General features: G+C 45.8%; 1 protein-coding gene across 1 annotated transcript; it reads right to left on the bottom strand.

Annotated features, from left to right (window-relative positions):
• Nucleotides 1–4,923: 4,923 nt before the first annotated feature.
• Nucleotides 4,924–7,425, bottom strand: LOC146072508 (uncharacterized). Its single transcript, XM_083179731.1, has 2 exons — nucleotides 6,568–7,425; nucleotides 4,924–5,715 (listed from the first exon to the last, which is right to left on the bottom strand). Exons 1-2 carry the CDS (start codon nucleotides 6,979–6,981, stop codon nucleotides 5,143–5,145), a joined length of 987 nt encoding a protein of 328 aa, XP_083035857.1. The 5' UTR covers nucleotides 6,982–7,425; the 3' UTR covers nucleotides 4,924–5,142.
• Nucleotides 7,426–19,375: the final 11,950 nt, after the last annotated feature.

Below are 19,375 nucleotides of genomic sequence, written 5' to 3'. Positions count from 1 at the left end.
AGACACACCTGATTACTGCACAGGTGTGTGTGGGTCAGGGATCAGGCTGCAGAACTCAGGGAAGTTCGCTGGAGACTTAATCACTGGGAATGCAGGGCAGCTGCAACAGCAGCAGCTAGGAGCAAACAGGCATAGAAACCTCAGAAACTGACAGAACCAAGTCAGGTTCATGACAGTACCCCCTCCTTTAGGGGTGGACTCCGAACACCCCAATGAACTTGGTAGGAGAGCTAAGAACTCTCAACTGAGTCTCCCACAGTTTTTCTCAGTCTCCATTTTCGGAACAGGTGGACCATCCATCATCGATGGAAACTGAATTTATCGGAGTATCATCTTGGAGAAAAACATGGTCGTGGAGGATAGGATCTCCCTGGAAAGGAATTTCATGCTGTATACACTCTGGACAGGATGCCACACGTTCTTTGATGTCTTCTCTAATCTGTGGACATCCATCGGAGCGTTGCAGAATCTCGAGGGTGTTTTGGGCACCGGGATGCCCGGAGAACGAAGATTTATGAGCCCCTGACAACAGTCTTGAACGGAATTCAGGGGGCACAAATGTCTTTATACTCTGAGGGTCAGGACAGTACAAGATTTTATCATAGAGCTTGTTTTGTCTGAGCTGACACATAACCTCTTTTACTGGAGGACGATGGGTTTCGATGTCTCTGGGATCAATACAAGGTCGGAGACCACCTTTTCTCTTCGCAGAACAAACCCCAATACCAGCAGGAGAATTAGAAGGTTGGACGAATCTCTTTTGAAGAGTCTTTCTATTGCAAGATGGCAGGACCTGATTCTTAGGGACTGATACCGGGTAGATACGGCCTTTCGGAGGATTTTCCCTTGAGAGCAAATTGATGGAACAATCCCTCTCCCAATGAGGTGGCAAGGTATCGACAGGCTGCGCATCTATATGGTCTCTGTAGGTGTCAAGCTGACCAGGAAATGGTGCGACATGCGTGGAACAGGTTGGCAGCGCCGGAATAGTACAATGCTGATGACAATACGGACTCCAATGCTTCAACTGTAAAGTGGACCAGTTGATACTAGGGTTATGGAGTCGGAGCCATGGAAGCCCCAGCACAATGTCATAGGATGCTTTGGGAATCACAAAGAATTTTATTAATTCTTGATGCAAAGTACCAATTTTTAGGAGGACAGGTTCAGTACGGAAACGAACCTCACTGCCGGAAATCTTGCTGCCATCCATCGCTGTAACAGAGATAGGCGGAGATATGGGTACCAGAGGAATTTTCAGCTTGGAGACAAGGTCATAAGAGATGAAGTTTCCACCTGACCCAGAATCTGCTAGGGCAGAACTGGGTATGGGTCCGGCTGGAGTCTCGATGGACACTGAAAGGACAAAGTCATTATCGTGAGGAGATTTCACAAGTTGACCCAACCTGACTTCTCCATTGCAGGTCAGGCCTTGGCGTCCTCCTGAACGCTCAGGACAGGCATCAATGAAATGATTGGAAGCAGCACAATATATACACAATCTATTGCGCTGCCTGCGGGCACGTTCGACAGGAGTCAGGCGTGATCTACCAATTTGCATGGGTTCTTCACGGTCAGGAGACACAGAACGTGATTCAGGAATCTCTCTGGGAATTAACTTCTTTTGTTTTTCAAGACCTCTCTCACGGAGGCGTAAATCAATCTTGACACATTGGGAGATAAGGTCTTCCAACCGATCTGGAAGATCCCGGGTTGCCAGCTCATCCTTGATGCGATCTGATACTCCTAACCAGAACGCAGCTGTCAAGGCTTCATTGTTCCACAGTAACTCGGATGCCAAAGTCTGAAAGTGGACCACATATTGCCCCATGGGCCGAGATCCTTGTTTGACCTGAAGGATATCTGTGGAAGCAGAGGCTGAGCGACCTGGTCTGTCAAAAATACGGCGAAAAGTCTCGATAAATTTGTCATAGTCTGCAAGGAGAGGGTCAGACTTCTCCCACAGTGGTGATACCCACTCGAGGGCTGATCCGGAAAGCAATGAGACAATATATGCAATCTTTATTCTAGCTGTGGGGAAGTTGTGAGGTAACAGTTCAAATTGAATTTGACACTGATTAATGAATCCCCTGCAGGTTTTGGAATCACCGTCGTATTTGCTTGGTACCGGCAATTGGAGACTGGAATGGGAAGCGGGTGGTAAAAAATTTTGGACAGTCGACACATGAGTTAACAATGACTGCTGCATTGTATCCAATCGACTGGATACCTCTTGAAGATATTTTATCACTCGCAGCTGAGTGGCTTCTTGAGTCTCTATCCGAGCGGTAACATTTTGGATGACCGCTGGTCCCACACTGGGGTCTTGAGCCGAGTCCATCGGCCTTGAACAATCTGTCAGCAACTCGGGGGTTTGTTGTGTTCCCGGCTGTGACCGTGGTGGACCAGTGGAGGGCGCTGTGTAGCAGAATACAGGGGGTTTGACGACTGACATGCACCAAGGGACAGGAGCACAGCAAACCAGAGTGTTGGCGGAGACCAGGAACAGGGGCGCGGAGTCTAACCTGCCAGCGGTGTTCACCAGGGAGTCCCGCAAGGAACTTTGGGCTTAGCTGCGTCTGACAGGCAGGTCGCGGCCCCCTGCCCTGGTCCTCTGGACGCAGGCTGGGAGTGAGGACACAGAAGGTATGAGAGAATGTCTTTTGAGACGGCTTGAGAGCCGGTGATGACAGTTGGCAGCCTGGGAGCTGCAGGATGGCCTGGAAGCCAGAGGTGACGACCTGGGAGTCGTTGGTATACGATGTCGATGACCAGGAGAGAATAACAAAGTCTCTGGGGGCACTTGTGGTAAACAGTTGACACGGGATGTTGACAACAGGTAAGCCTGCGACAATACTTAGAAGCAGCAACTGATGGATGTCCGGGATGACACAGATGTTGTTAGTCAATGGAGGACGACAGAAGCTGAGTGTCGACTGTGGTGTAGACAGTATCTGTCGACAGATCAGGACAAGATGGTGTAAGTCTCTGATGGTGATAGCTGGCTTAAGAGCCAGAGAGGTGCTCGGCAAAACACCTGATACTCGACTGCAGGGATGATATCGCAGGAGTCTTCTGGAGATGGAATGAACCAGGTAAAACAATAACAATAGCTGGAGAAACGCTGGAGACAAGGACACAGGTAAACCTGGATATCCTAGAGCCTTGGGAACTTCCTCTGAACACAGGAGAACTCTGTAACAGGTAAAACAGTTGTTCAAGGCAAGGAATGAAGGCCCAGGGCCTGAGTTATATCCCCCTTGCCTTTCTGTGATTGGCTGCCAGCCGCAGCACTAATCAACACTGGGGAAAGACAGACACACCTGATTACTGCACAGGTGTGTGTGGGTCAGGGATCAGGCTGCAGAACTCAGGGAAGTTCGCTGGAGACTTAATCACTGGGAATGCAGGGCAGCTGCAACAGCAGCAGCTAGGAGCAAACAGGCATAGAAACCTCAGAAACTGACAGAACCAAGTCAGGTTCATGACATTAGGCCTAGGACAGAAACAGGTTTTTTAGGCCTTTCATGGTTAAAACATGTAAAATAGTAAATAGATTGTGTCAACACAAATATATTATAATACCATATATAAAAGATATTGTACAAAAACACACACTATATATAAAGATTTAAGTATGTATGACCCAGTTTAAACTTTCCCAATAAGTACGGGCTACTGTGTGGCAGAGGATGTCTGCCGCAGATAAGTAAAGGCTGCGGCCCACATGGCGCATGGCGCAGATGCAATGGTCCCGGCCCCATTGATGTGCGCCATACGCCATGTGAGCAGTGGCCATCACATACCTGCAGCTGAGACCATGTCTGCCGCACAGTACCCCATACTATTGGCAAAGAAAAAAGGGCAATAAATGGAGTTTGCTATCCAGATTGAGGAGAATCCTGTTCTCCCTCTGGTAATGCAGGTACAGGTAGCAGCATATAAATAAACAAAAAAAACACACTCTGGTAACTTCTGGAACATGCCCTTACAACAGTAGGGATAAGGTACTGTGCGGCAGAGGATGTCTGCTGCAGATATGTAAAGGCTGCGGCCCACATGGCGCATGGCGCAGATGCAATGGTCCCGGCCCCATTGATGTGCGCCATACGCCATGTGAGCAGTGGCCATCACATACCTGCAGCTGAGACCATGTCTGCCGCACAGTACCCCATACTATTGGCAAAGAAAAAAGGGCAATAAATGGAGTTTGCTATCCAGATTGAGGAGAATCCTGTTCTCCCTCTGGTAATGCAGGTACAGGTAGCAGCATATAAATAAACAAAAAAAACACACTCTGGTAACTTCTGGAACATGCCCTTACAACAGTAGGGATAAGGTACTGTGCGGCAGAGGATGTCTGCTGCAGATATGTAAAGGCTGCGGCCCACATGGCGCATGGCGCAGATGCAATGGTCCCGGCCACATTGATGTGCGCCATACGCCATGTGAGCAGTGGCCATCACATACCTGCAGCTGAGACCATGTCTGCCGCACAGTACCCCATACTATTGGCAAAGAAAAAAGGGCAATAAATGGAGTTTGCTATCCAGATTGAGGAGAATCCTGTTCTCCCTCTGGTAATGCAGGTACAGGTAGCAGCATATAAATAAACAAAAAAAACACACTCTGGTAACTTCTGGAACATGCCCTTACAACAGTAGGGATAAGGTACTGTGCGGCAGAGGATGTCTGCTGCAGATATGTAAAGGCTGCGGCCCACATGGCGCATGGCGCAGATGCAATGGTCCCGGCCACATTGATGTGCGCCATACGCCATGTGAGCAGTGGCCATCACATACCTGCAGCTGAGACCATGTCTGCCGCACAGTACCCCATACTATTGGCAAAGAAAAAAGGGCAATAAATGGAGTTTGCTATCCAGATTGAGGAGAATCCTGTTCTCCCTCTGGTAATGCAGGTACAGGTAGCAGCATATAAATAAACAAAAATACACACTGTGGCCCTTGTGTGGCAGAGGATGTCTGCTGCAGATATGTAAAGGCTGCGGCCCACATGGCGCATGGCGCAGATGCAATGGTCCCGGCCCCATTGATGTGCGCCATACGCCATGTGAGCAGTGGCCATCACATACCTGCAGCTGAGACCATGTCGATGGTAAATGATAAAGTAGCCTATTTTTTAAGACAGATCCTCAAAAACAGGACACTCTGGATCTTCTATCAGTAAAGAACTGTAGAATTGACGGTACTGGGGGGGTTGAGAAGGCTGTGTAGGTGTTGACTGGGTATGTGTTGGAATTTTGCTCGACTGGCCTGCTACGGTGGCAGGCGGAGTAGGCACTGGTGATTCTAATGACAGTGGTGTGTCTGGTGCACTACCAATGCCAACTATTTTAGTGCCACTGTTGAGATACCCTAAACTGCCATTATACACCAACTCCATGCATAACTTTTCAAAAGTAAGTTGCTGGTTAGGAGCCATGTTGCGAACACACTCTGCCACATAAGTGAAGTAGTTGTCATGTTTGTCCGGGTTTCTTTGCAGGACTTGATGTGCCCGCATCATAAATTCTTCATGTGCCGCTGCTTCTCCTTTTTTTCCTTTGCCACGCATTTTTTTGGCACGGGGGAGTGGTGGAGTGGGTTCCAGGGTGGGTGGCGGAGTGCGTGCCGGAGTAGGAACTTCGTTCGATGTGCATGCATTCTCAGATAGGACAGATAGGTCTGGGGTTGCAGGTGGGTAGTCACCAAGCTGTAAAAAAATTGAACATGTTTACTAATCAATTCTATTTACTTCTAATTTCAGTTCCCTACCAGCGTGAATGAATGGAAAGTCATCGCAGAGGAGTTTGAACAGCGATGGAACTTCCCAAATTGCGGTGGAGCCATTGATGGCAAACATGTCCGCATAGCCCAGCCTATCAATAGTGGTTCCTACTATTTTAATTACAAGGGCTATTTTAGCATTGTACTAATGGCTGTTGTTAATGCGAACTATGAGTTTATCTTCCTGGATGTAGGAAGGAATGGCCGTGCATCGGATGGTGGCACTTTCAAGGACACAAAGTTCTACGAAAGGCTCATAGCGAACACCCTTCACTTGCCGTCTGTCCAGGAAACTAAACAGGGGCTTAACTTTGTTTTTGTGGCTGACGAGGCTTTTGGCCTGCACGAGCATGTCATGAAGCCATATGCGCAAAGGGGGTTGAACCATGACAAAAGGATCTTTAACTACAGGCTATCCAGGGCACGGCGTGTTGTGGAAAATGCTTTTGGCATCCTGGCAAGCCGGTTTCGCATTTTCCACACTGCCATTAACCTGAGGGTGGACAAAATTGACTGGGTTGTCACGGCGTGCTGTGTCCTGCACAATTTGCTCCGCAGAAAAGCCACACAGCAAAGGGCTACAGGCACAGCACTCCAAGAAGACCAAGAACTGCCAGAGGAGGTAGTGCAGATATCCTCCTTGCAAACCCCAACACAACACTACACAGGGAGTGCACGAGCCAAACAGGTGAGGGAAGAGTACATGGCCTACTTTAATGGGGAGGGCGCTGTGGATTGGCAGGAGGAATCAATTAGATAGCCAAAAAAATAGACTCACCGATGCAGACTGCGAATTCTCCTCCTCCTGCGCCGTGACTTCTTGGTTTTCATGTTCGACCATCAGGACTACTCCTGTCCTCATCGACTCCTGGCTGAGGGTGAATGTCAACCGATCATAGTACCAGAGCGATGTTTGATACATCTCGTCGACTCCAGCACCAGACTTCTTTGCAGCCTCCACCTTCTTGTGTTCCTTTAAGAACACCGTGCGCAGATTCTGGATGCGTTTCCTCACCCATTCAACATTGGCCTCTGGGTGAAATGGAAGACTGTAGCGTGCCAAGTCCTCCAAGGCTTGGTTTCTTTTCATTTTGTTCGAATACTCTTTGGATTTTGTTCGCCACAGGCATTCGTGTGAACGATATTTTTCAATAAACCCTTCCAAAAACTCTTGTTCCTTTGCGTTGGACATTGGGACTGTAAAAAGATAAAACCATTTTAGTTGTTATAGTTATACCCATGTTTTGTTTCATATTTAAATTTTTATAGTTATAGTTACCAGTTTACCTAGTTCTTATGTTTTAAGTATTTAAAATGTTAATAAACTTTTATGAAAACCACTATACATTTTATTGTGCAGATTGCTATTCACACACACAGGTGAATGGGGCCTAGCAGAGAGGAGTGCATGGAATACTGCAATGGTGGACAATGGTTTATGTATATATATCTATATATACACAAACACACACACACAGGTGAATGGGGCCTAGCAGAGAGGAGTGCATGGAATACTGCAATGGTGGACAATGGTTTATGTATATATATATCTATATATACACAAACACACACACACACAGGTGAATGGGGCCTAGCAGAGAGGAGTGCTTGGAATACTGCAATGGTGGACATTGGTTATATGTATATATATCTATATATACACAAACACACACACAGGTGAATGGGGCCTAGCAGAGAGGAGTGCATGGAATACTGCAATGGTGGACAATGGTTTATGTATATATATATCTATATATACACAAACACACACACACAGGTGAATGGGGCCTAGCAGAGAGGAGTGCATGGAATACTGCAATGGTGGACAATGGTTAATGTATATATATCTATATATACACAAACACACACACAGGTGAATGGGGCCTAGCAGAGAGGAGTGCATGGAATACTGCAATGGTGGACAATGGTTTATGTATATATATCTATATATACACAAACACACACACACACAGGTGAATGGGGCCTAGCAGAGAGGAGTGCTTGGAATACTGCAATGGTGGACATTGGTTATATGTATACACACACACATGGGGCCCACCCAAAAAAAACAGTGACATGGTCGGGTGCACGGTTGCCAAACCAGTGCTTTATACACACTATATACATTGGTGGCATCAGTGGGCATGCATAGAAGAGCATTGGGAGTGCAAACATACCAGGTTGTTGTTCTGGGAGATGAGACAAGAAGGAGAGTCCAACTGCTGCGCCAGCGCTGTTTGCTATGTGGAAAAACATGGCGCCGGGGGAGTGTTTAGGAAATGCCACTCAAATAGGCTGGATCAAACGACGGACGCACCGACGGACGGACGACGGAGGCGGCAAAAAACACTCACGATCTGCATACGATTGACGGTCGGTCGGCCTGGGATTGACGGATCCTACCTGCAGCACGTAGGACCAAAGATGCGACCAAACGAGCGGCGTGAACGCGCATTGGATCGGAATCGGATCAAATAAATGTCAAAAACACACGATAGTACATACAATCTGCATACAACCGGTCGGAATTGGATCTAAATTGACAGAATCGGGCCCTAGTCGTCCTGGTGTGTACCCAGCATTAGTCCAAATTTGTGCTAAAGACCTTTCCTTAACGGGAGCCTGTAGCAGAAGGACGAGCACCCCAAGCGAGCCTCACACTGTAAGCAGTGTACAAGATAACAGTTTTTGGATCAGGAAAGACTGGGCACCTCTGCAAGTGGTTTGGTTAAATTGCATGTATTAAGTATCAATATAATATTCAAGTACAATTACGTCTTATGGCATCTAGCATTTAATGGTTCAATAAGACACATAATAATATTAGTAAAAAATTGCATTAATCATGAACAATATGATAATACGATTAAACATTTACCATAAAGGAGGATATTCAATCACCGGAGAGCATCTCCCGTCAGGGGAGATGGCCGCCGGGCCCTATTCAATGCTATCTTACTCCTTTACATGGGAACGCCCAGCGTTTTCATGGGAATGCCCATGAAACCCTGGGCGTTCCCATGGGTGCCGCCACTCACTGCCACCCCGCACCCCCCACCAGCACTGCTAGAAGCAGACGGGACAGCGAACAAGCAGTTTGCCATGCCCACTCGCAGCAAGCGGCTGCACGTGCACATAAAGTATATACACATGCACAGTCGCTCACCATCGCTCCCCTGCGCGAACATGCAGGGGAGAGTGGTGATTAGAATCACCCCCAAAGTTCAATCCTAGCTTCCAGGCAAAAGCACTATACACAATCTGTACATCAATCCTAAACACTGAGACTCAAGGTGCAGGCACACTTGTAAGGCTATAAAAGCTGACCATACCATCTACAGATTTATTGTCTAATCTAGCTGGTTGGAACAAAAACCTGGTAATGGATGAGAGCAAATTAAAGTTGGCCATTTGCTTCAAAATACTGGAAAACTGACAAACTGTCATTCAGATATTACCATGTTTTTGTCTGAACCAACCAGATCTGACAATCAATCTGTAGATGCAGTTGTCCTCTTTAATTAGTAAACAACTCAGAAGGTCTCTATCTTGTGTATTTTAACAGTAAATGCTGCAGTAACACATATTAAAAAACACCTCTATAATACCCCTTTCACACCAGCCTAAATTCCTGGGTTGGGCCGGGGAACAACCTGCGACTACCACTGATGTGAAAGGTTCCCAGGCCAAAATCCTGGGAAAATTTGCAGTGATTTCAAGCCTGCAAGGGAGCAGGGTTGTTCCCGGGTTCAACACGGGGTCCTGGCAGGTGTGAAAGGGGTAGGGGTGCTAACCCAGGTTGCTGGTCCTTGGTGTGGGTAGTCAGGCCGGGGATCCAGACAGGTGATGGGCGCAGATGACAGGACAAGTGGCGGATGAAGATAACGCAGCTTTCCGGCACACTCACTGCAGCCGGAGAGCTGCGTCATCTGAGCCCGCTGCCTGCGTGGTTCCCTGACCTGCACCGAGGACCGGCAGCCCGAGGTGAGTACTGTCCACCACCTCCGCTGCCATCCCACCTCCTGCCCGCCTCTTGAGTGCTGCCCACCTCCTGCTGCCCACCTCCTCCCGGCCTCCTTCCCACATCAGAAAAAGCAGGGACTTTTCTGGTATGAAAGGGGCCAACCCGGGAATGCCCCGGCATGATCCATGGGCCATATTCCCAGGTGTGTCCCTGAATTTGAAAGGGGTATAAGTGTGCAAACTGAGCAATTTTACAACTGAGATGCCTCAAAGCATGTTTAATTGTGCCCTTTTTACTCTGCCTTTGTGGTTATGGTCAGGTTGACCTGGTTTGGATTTTGGTGTAAAAAAGGCTTTTGTTACCCTATTTCAACCCGGGTAGCTTGCAGGGTTTAACACGGGAGCTATCCAGGTAATAGGGCAGTGTGAACAGGTAACCCAAGTAGTCTGATCCAGGTCTTTCTCAAGCCCTATGGATAGCCATCTTGGGGATGATGTCATCTGCAACCACCATCTCAGAAGAAGAACTGCCAATTTCCCATGTCTACCTTACAGTGTGAATGGGTTTCAAGCATCTGTTTCATGGCTTAAAACCCATGTTCAGTGACCCATGCTGGATCCAGGTTTGCATTTTAAAAGGGTATTTATTTTGTCATTTGTAAAATAGCTATTGCTGCTAACTGAGCAGGACCCAGAGGGGAGAGACTGATCAGCATTAGTTTTACATATATTATTACTCTTGGAACCAGATATTGTTGTGTACTGTGGTGTCACTACGGGGTTGCAGGGGATGCGAGCTGCATTTGGGGTCACCCATTAAGAGGTGGCACAAAATGACAGCTCCTGCTCAGTGACAGGAGCAGGGTGTTGGAACGCTTACATGCAGTACCCAGCCAAGTGCTTAAAGTGCTCTTGGAGAAGTGGTGGATCTAATTTCCTCCTGCTGTCAGAAACCGCGGTGCGCGTATCTGTAAATATGTGAGGAATGAGAAACTGGGGAAAAAGTGAAAAAAGGAACACACCATAGGAGATTAAGGAAAGTAACGTATTACTACTCCACCCTTCCCTCCAATTACCCTGCGTCCAAATAAAGGGGAGCACCCAATAGTGGACCCCTATACACACTTTGTACCACATCTGTGCACGCGTCCGCATTTCTTACCCGCTCGCTGGTGTGTCTTTCGGCGCAGGTCCCAGTCCTGTGCCATCCCCGGGTACTCTCCATGGCAGGATCTGAGTGGCATTATCCTGAACTCCTGTCAGCGTCCCACGCTGGTCCCAGGCCAGGCCCATGCCACATGGGCGCCGCCATGGCACCTGCAATCACATGACTCTGTTGTCCAATGATTTACCTGTGACCTTGATGCTCTGACCTGTGCACTGACCCATGTGACCAAAGGTGTGCATAGGTACTTCCTGGACTTAATTGCTGCTACAGCTTGCAGCCAATCACAGGCCAGCAGGGGGGATATAGTTAATTCCTCTGGCCCATTTTCCCTGCCTTGAATAACTTGTCTGATTTCTGTGTGTATCCAGTCCTCAGCATTCCAAGGCTACAGGATCCTGTTCAGAGTCCCTGTGGTTACCCTGTGCAAATCCTTGTGCAATCTGCTGCTGATAATCAAGCTCCCTGGCTCTCCTGACCTGCCAGGTTATCTTCCTCGCTGTATACCATCTGCAGCTCCCAAGGGAAGAGGATAGAGCACTACAGCATCCCTCAGCAGAGTTTCCCACTGCCCTTAAAGGGCCATACCATCTGCAACTCCCAAGTCAGCACAGGTGTCAACTCTGCAGTTCCTGCATACCTTTTGTTGGTTCCCAAGCCGTCAACTCCCAGGTCGTCAAAAAGCTCCTGTTGACTCCCAGGTCATCAACACTCCCTCCGGCTCCAAGGCCGTCTACAGTACCATGTCGACTCCCAGATCATCAACACTCCCTCAGACTCCCAGGCTGTCTACAGTGCCGTGTTGACTCACAGGCCATCAACCCTCCGTGTCGGCTCCCAGGCCATCGACTATCCATTGGCTCCCAAGCCACTGTTATTTCTCCGGCCTCCCAGGCCAGCGCACACCAAGTACCCAGTACCCAGTACCAAGTTCCAAGTTCCTCAGTTGCAAGCTCCAAGTTCACTGCCACTAGTCACTGTCGATCTCCCGTGACTGGTCAGTTAGCTGTGGGGAACTCAGGTCAGAGGGCCGTGACCTCGCGACTGAAAGCAGCGGAGTCCAAACCTCCTTGTGGGGGTCCTTGGTGAAAACCGTCGGTGGTGTTAGACACCGCGCCTCTGACCAGAGTCTTGTCAACTCTCCCAACCTAGCTGTGCCCGCAGTGCCAGTGATACTCAGTTCCACCCCACTTTAACCCCGTCCCAGCTCCTGTAACAGTGTAGCAGCCAGCAGTACACTCTCAGCAGTGCATGGGGACAGTCTGCATCTCATGCACTTCCCAAAACAGTGCCTCTTAAGCAGTGTTATACTGGGGCATGAAGGGCCCACCAGGGAAATGCACTCACAGGTGCCCACCAAGGGGTGTGGTCTTTTTTGAAGGGGTGTAGCCACCTGACCAGAGAGGAGTGGCTAATCATCATAGGTGCCCCCTTGCATAGTATATAAAGAAAACAAAATGTGCCTTTCAAACAAGACCAGTTTCACTCATGTAACCATGTTAAAATAACCACTAAGCCCAAAATAAAACAAGCCCATAACAAGCTACTAAAAAATATTATAATAAGCCCCAAAACAAGCAACCCTCAAAAAATAAATATGCAATGCCGCTCACAAAAATAACCTAGCAAGGGGGTGCTTTCCAGTCACGCAGGTGACGGTGTGAGCTGGTGCTGCTGGTGCTTCCAGTAGTGCGGGCGAGTGTGCAGCAGGTCACGTGCATCCAGCAGAGCGGGGGGAAGCTCACACACAGTGTGTGATGCAGCAAACTCCCCCCTCCGTGGACACTCAAGTGCGGGCAGGTCCAGACGTGACACGTCATGATGCTGCGGACGTCCGTGACATGTCACTTGACATCAGCCTGCTGCCGCCCGAAATGAGCCCGGCCCGCCGCTGCCCAGCGGCAGCTTGTCAATCAGCTGCCGGCCTCCTCCACCGCCGGGTCAGTCATCCGCTATTAGCAGAATGCCACTGACAACATAATAAAGTTATGTTGGTGTTACAGTGAAAAAGTTGACACATGTCGACTTCTGTGAATTGAGTGTCCTGCTTTTTAAAGTATACAAAAACACTTACTGAATGGGTGTAGATGGTTATAAAATAACTACCTTGACATATATAAGCAGGTCTTAGAATGAATCTTACCTAAAATTATACCAACCTTTACATGTTGAAGTGTAGAAAGATATGTTTCCAATGTGTTTGAGGGCTTTGTGTGGCTTGCTGGTAGTGAAATAATGGTTGTGACTTAATAGGCTGCAGCATTGCTTATTACATTCAGGTGTATGTGTTTGAGTAGTAATCAGCGTTAATTAGCACACCCAGGCGTCCGCTCTCATGCGGTATCTCTAGGGGTGGTCATGAGCACTCTTTGGCGTCCGCCTGTTTTTGGGCCAAAATGCACGGCGCGTTTGCCGATTGAGGCGGTTGTAGCACCGTACATTTTGTGTGCACACCCCCGTGTACGCCCATGTTTACGCCCAGTTTTCCTCATTATTCCGGCCGCTCCCCTAAAAATGCCCCATGCCACCCACAATGACCATGTTCTTGCGGACAGGTTTTTTCGCACGGAGAGACCCGTCCATGAGCGGTGTGCGGTCGCCGCACATGCGCATTGGGAAAGCTACGCATGCACAGATGAAAAAAAACCCTGATCCGCCCGTATACGGTCCCACTGTACCAAACAGAATAAACCCCTAAGGAAAACTTGTAGGCATATGCTGATTATTTTATATATTACATTTGAGCTATTTTGACCATCGGAGTCAACTAGCAGACGTGCATACTGTATCTCAATAAAATGTGACTTGTTCAACAATGATGTGTCATCCAGCAATTTGGAGACAATGGGGAAGACAGCCAAGCCTAAAAAATAACCTTAATTCTCTTCTTAGGTCAGAGTGAATAAAGGTTATATAAAATAGGTGTGTTTTGTACAATTGTCCTAATGTCCTAATGATCTGAAAGTAGATTGTGCAAATACACTGAAAGCACTTCAGAAATGCCCCTGGATGCATTGCTGTGGGAGCAGGTCTGATCTCTGTGGGTAGTATTCAATGAGGCTGATTTGCCGCTTTTCACAGGGAATGTGTCCTACTTTCATGCTCCCTGGCTAATTTTTGGACTGGAAAACTAATTTGCCCTATTCAACACTCAAAATTCGCAGACGGTGAACAGTGAATGATAGCCAATTTGCTGTCTGTTAGTCTCCGAAATTCGGTGCTGTTTTCCAATGGGTTTTTCACTGTGATTCACCGTGAATGTATTCAATGCTAGGACGGCGAATTGCTTTCAGCGTGATTTTCGATGTGCTTCACCGTGTAGCAATCGTCATATTTTTAAGGTGAACTGGAATGTTATCTTTTAAAATATAGTTTTTTTATATTATTTGGTGTCAAAAAATCTGTATTTTTATTCTGTGATGGGGCATGCTATTTTTATTCATGTGCACATGAATATATATTTAATTTTTCTTTTACACATAACAGCCAGCAGGGGGCCAAGAGCCGGGAGCCGCTCATTACATTTTCATATATTCACTGCTCCCGCTCATTACATATGCACAAGCGGGAGCAGTGCAGTGGCTCCCTACCCGCATCCCCTGCCAGCTCTCCCAGGGGGCAGCTTGTGCTGCCTGTGTCCCGGGGAGACCTCCTTCCCCCGTCAAAAAAATTTGCCGTCAGGGGGCAGTGAGACCCTGCGGCGTTGAATAGGGTGACAGGGAGGGCTGGCAGGGAATGCTCCAGCCCTCCGGAATACGGCGAATGTTCAGCGAATCCTAAACAGGATTTGCTGCACATGCCGAAAATCGTCATTGAACACTGCCCTATAGCTGCTCACCACACCAGGGCTGCTTCATTGCTTACTTCTTCAAGGGTTGATCTAAAGCACCAAGTAAAGTTCCACCTTGCCATGTTGGCAAGAGCGCTATACAGTGTCATTAAATGCCTTTAAATGCCTCCATAAACCTTATAACATTCATCTTATCACTAATATGTGTCAAGCAGATTACGTGTGATCTAAGAATACTTTTTATTAGCTCACCCATGTGAGTACTGTGGTATGCCTCTACTTGTTTTCATAGAGAGTCACATAAAGCAGCAAGATGAGTAATACAATCTCTCCATTCAATATGGATCAGGCGCCAAATACTTTAGTTGTTATAATTTAAGCAGCATTTGGTTATATGTACAATACATATACAACAATGCATGGACAAAAATTCTCCATTCAAGAAGTCTTTAGTACCTACCAAATGGCGGTGCAAACATATCTAGGTTCATACACACTAGGCGATTTTGAGCTCAAAGTAGCTCAATTTTCACTTTTTGAATATCTTTGAGCTCAAAATCTCGAGTGTGTATGGACGGGCGATGAGCGATGAGCATTGAGGCGCAATCCCACATCATTACAGAAAGTGACTCACCACCCATGAAAATGACTGGGCCGGGTGAAAATCGCTCATTGTGTATGCATTGAGCGATTTTCCATCCAGTGATTTTCACATGATCACCCTGCACCCTGTGTATGCACCTGAAAGCATAGGCTAAGGCATGCAATTTCTACTACCACAAAAGAGGTGTAAAAAAATAGACCCCAATATACAGTATAACTGCACCATCTTATCTAACTTATCATTAACTAACCACGGACAGGGCAGCACAGATGGACAAAGCCATGTGCACTGCAGGAGGGCAGATGTAACTTGTGCATGGTTTTGTCCATTTGAAAAGGAATTTGCCTTTACGAGTGAACCAGAATAAGGACCATGATGTAATGGTTAGCAGCACCTAAAGCCCCTTTCACATTGCAGTTTTAACACGGCATATTGCCGATTTTTAACTGCTTTAAAACGGTACCAGCTGCAATATGAAAGCTCCACAATCAAATTACCGGTTACAAAATACCGGTATTTTGAAACGTGTTAAAAGCAGGATCCTACACGTTTCAGAGCAGTTTTTCATGCAGTCTAAACAGCTCAGAAACGGTATTTGCTACAAATGATAACCACACATGGTCCCCACCCACAAGCAGGAAAAAAAACATTTAAAATTACATTGTATGGCTTTCTATGGGTGAAATGGGTTGAATCTGAAGGTACAAAAACAGTATTGAAACTGCAATATACCTTTACAACATGCAATATGAAAGGGGTTTAACTGGCTTTTGACCCATTTAAAAAAAACGTTTACAAAAACGAGTTGAAAGCAGATTTTTGGGTACTTATGTATTATCTGGGCTCCCATGTTAAATGCACCCCATTTTTTCATACCCCTACTATCCAAATATGCATGGAGTTGATTTTATATAGTGTGGCATGCGCGGCGAGCGCAGCAAGCCCCGCGAGGGGACGCGGTCTCATAAGAAAAACGGGAGCCCAGATATTACATAAGTACCGATTTTTGCAATGTGAAACCAGCTTAACTGTGTGGAGTTTGTATATTCTCCCTGTGCTTGCATGGATTTCCTCTGGGTACTCTGGTTTTCTCACACAATCAAAAAATATAATGATTAGAATGAATGTGAGTGTATGTGTTGGGGAATATAGATTGTAAGATCCACTGGCCTGATATGAATGTTCAAATATTCTCTTTTTCATTTTTAGAAGCTTTAGTAAATTTCCCCATAGAATTTGATGGCAGGGAAGAACCATATTGTCCAGCCAGTCTGCCTGTATTAGGGTTAGAGATTGGGATAGGGGTTATGGTATAATGCAGTGGTTCCCAACCCTGGTCCTCAAGTACCCCCAACAGTGCACGTTTTCCAGGTCACCCAGCAGGTGCACTCATTATTCAGACACATTTTAAAGATTCACAGGTGGAGCTAATTATGTTACTTGTGATTCTGTGTGGAGACATGGAAAACGTGCACTGTTGGGGGTACTTGAGGACCAGGGTTGGGAACCACTGGTATAATGGATATATGGAGTATTTTAGGGTTAGGGGTGAGGGTATTAGGGTCAGGGCATACTAAAGTTATCACTCCCATTGTGTGCATTTTCACCTTATTTATATTTGCACCAGCAATACACTGTGCAGAATAATTAAACTGTAGTTATAGGAAATTTTTAACATCAAATAACTTACCCGGGGCAGTCAGAAGATAAACGCTAAAAGCTGATATACCGATGTCACACTGAAATAGTCAGTATGACAAGTGTGCAGATCTGCAAGAAAATGAGACCAGTTGACTGAGATGATGGGGATGAATTTCTAAAGATGTACAGTATACAGTATTTTATTCCAGCTCAGTGGATATTTTGTCAGTTTAGAGGCACAATCAGGACAAAAATAATGGAAGAGAATTGTTTTTTGTAATAAAAAAAAAGAGAAAAATTCATCCTAACTCAACTGGGCATTGGAGGAAGACAAGTGCTGAAGGGACTAATTGTGTCTAATCTAGTCTGCAATCTAAGCAAAGAATTGTGTATTAACATACTGTGCATATCAGACAAGAAGTAAGGGCATTATACGTAAGAACGCTATATAGACAACCACTAGATTCCTAACCCGCAAACAAGATGTAATAAACTATTAATGAAACTGTTTGGTAACGATAATATTTTGTAACATGTTACATTTCGTCCTGCAGTCACAATGGTTAATGATGGACTCGTATGGGCATCTTTGCAGTCACTAGATGGCGCTGTGTCACTGAAGGTAAGCACACATTACAGCGTGAGGGTAAAGATGCAAGTTTATGGTCTGACTGCATCATTATAGTTAATTATGGACGAGAATAAAAATAATACAAGCATTAGTCATGCTTAACAAGCTTGGGATACATGTATATTTTAGTTACTTTAGACCTAACAAATATGGAATAAGATTGTGCCAAAATGTAAAACCCCCCGCTTGTGTTGACTCATCTGTTTGCAAATAATAGAATGTTAAACGTTAACAAAAAAAAATGTATGTAGAAAGTTCTGTAGTAAGAGATCATTTTGTTAAGGTTGCTACATTCTTTTAAATATCGCATTTACATAATACGGATGTAAGTATGAATCATATGAGAATGCCGATGTTATTTACTTACTAACTATAAATATAAGATAGGAGATATCTTCTAGAGAGACGCTGGTGGAAATGCCAATGTCAAATGGTCCAGTTGGTAGTTTGACTGCGCTTCCTGACTGCACAATGTTGGGTGGTAAGAGATCACCACATTCAGAATTCTGGTGGGGTATACATAACCACTGGTGGTCGTCTACCCTTCTCATATGCGTTATGGTGGGGTATTCATAACCACTGGTGGTCGTCCACCCTACTCATATGCTCTTATGGTGGGGTATTCATAACCACTGGCCATATGCTTAAACCAGCTCAGAGAAGTACAGTAGGTCACTGGACCCACCGGCATATACTATAAGCACAAGTGACATCCTACAACGTATACAAATACAGTACATCGGATCCCAGTGAGTGCGTGGCTCCCAGGGTGACCGTGTAGAACAGCAATAATGGCTATTGTTTCGGCTTAACTGAATCATGAGACTTCTGGTGACTCTCAATGCAGAGACCGACTGGCAATGGGCACTGGCTGGCCTTAGTACATGAAGGCAGGGTTTGCTTCTGTAATAGCTTGATAAATAGTAGCACTACAATAAATACACGCTAATAAGAGACTATTAAAAGGTGATCAGATAGAAATCACATTTTCTAGCCATCATTAAAGATTAGTTAGTTGTGTTCCAGAGGCAAAGCATGGACCTAATAAGCCTACTGTATATAGACAAACTGCATATACTGTAAAGCGAATCCTATACCCAAAACCATTGTGCAAAAATACAGAAAATATCCACATACACTCACTCACATATAACTGTATATCATTTTTTGAATAGGAATAAAATGATATCTGAGCAGTGTATACAATATCTTCTGCCAGGGACAAGGTGTGTCTATATATAAGCATTTCCAATTGCCACCCAGAAACAAAAATGAATGTGTGTGTGTGTGTGTGTGTGTGTGTGTGTGTGTGTGTGTAGTAATATAGTGTGTATGTATGTGTAAAACAAACACACATACATTTATTTACATAAATACTTTAAAAAAAACATTAAATACACATTCAGAATATATATATATATATTTTTATATATATATATATATATATATATATATATATATATATATATATATATATATATATATAGTATTTTTTTAAATCTCTGTGTATCCTGAAGAAGAAGATTCGTTCTCCGAAACGTTGATACTGCACTATTTTCGTCCCTTGCATTACAGCCACGGCTACTCCATACTGGAAGGCACCAGTGACGATACCTCCTCAGGAGTGCCGGGCTTGCACAGTTTGCAGAGTATATTTCTATATAATATCTATAATTTCCTGATTTTGACTGATGCTAACCCGAGAGTTCACAAATAAAGAAACAGTCTAGTAGATTGGGTTGGAGCCGCTCACATAATAACACTGACAGTGGCAGACAGAGGCGCCCAGGCA

The sequence above is a fragment of the Crinia signifera genome, chromosome 4, assembly GCF_055691185.1.
Source record: "Crinia signifera chromosome 4, ASM5569118v1, whole genome shotgun sequence".
NCBI classification, from domain to species: domain Eukaryota; kingdom Metazoa; phylum Chordata; class Amphibia; order Anura; family Myobatrachidae; genus Crinia; species Crinia signifera.
This window is presented reverse-complemented; position numbering and strand designations above follow the sequence as displayed.

Coding starts and splice junctions, on each gene's coding strand:
- LOC146072508 (XM_083179731.1), bottom strand. CDS start 6,981: ATGTCCAACGCAAAGGAACAAGAGTTTTTGGAAGGGTTTATTGAAAAA. Junction 5,716..6,567: donor AGAATTCGCAGTCTGCATCG/GTGAGTCTATTT, acceptor ATTTTTTTACAG/CTTGGTGACTACCCACCTGC.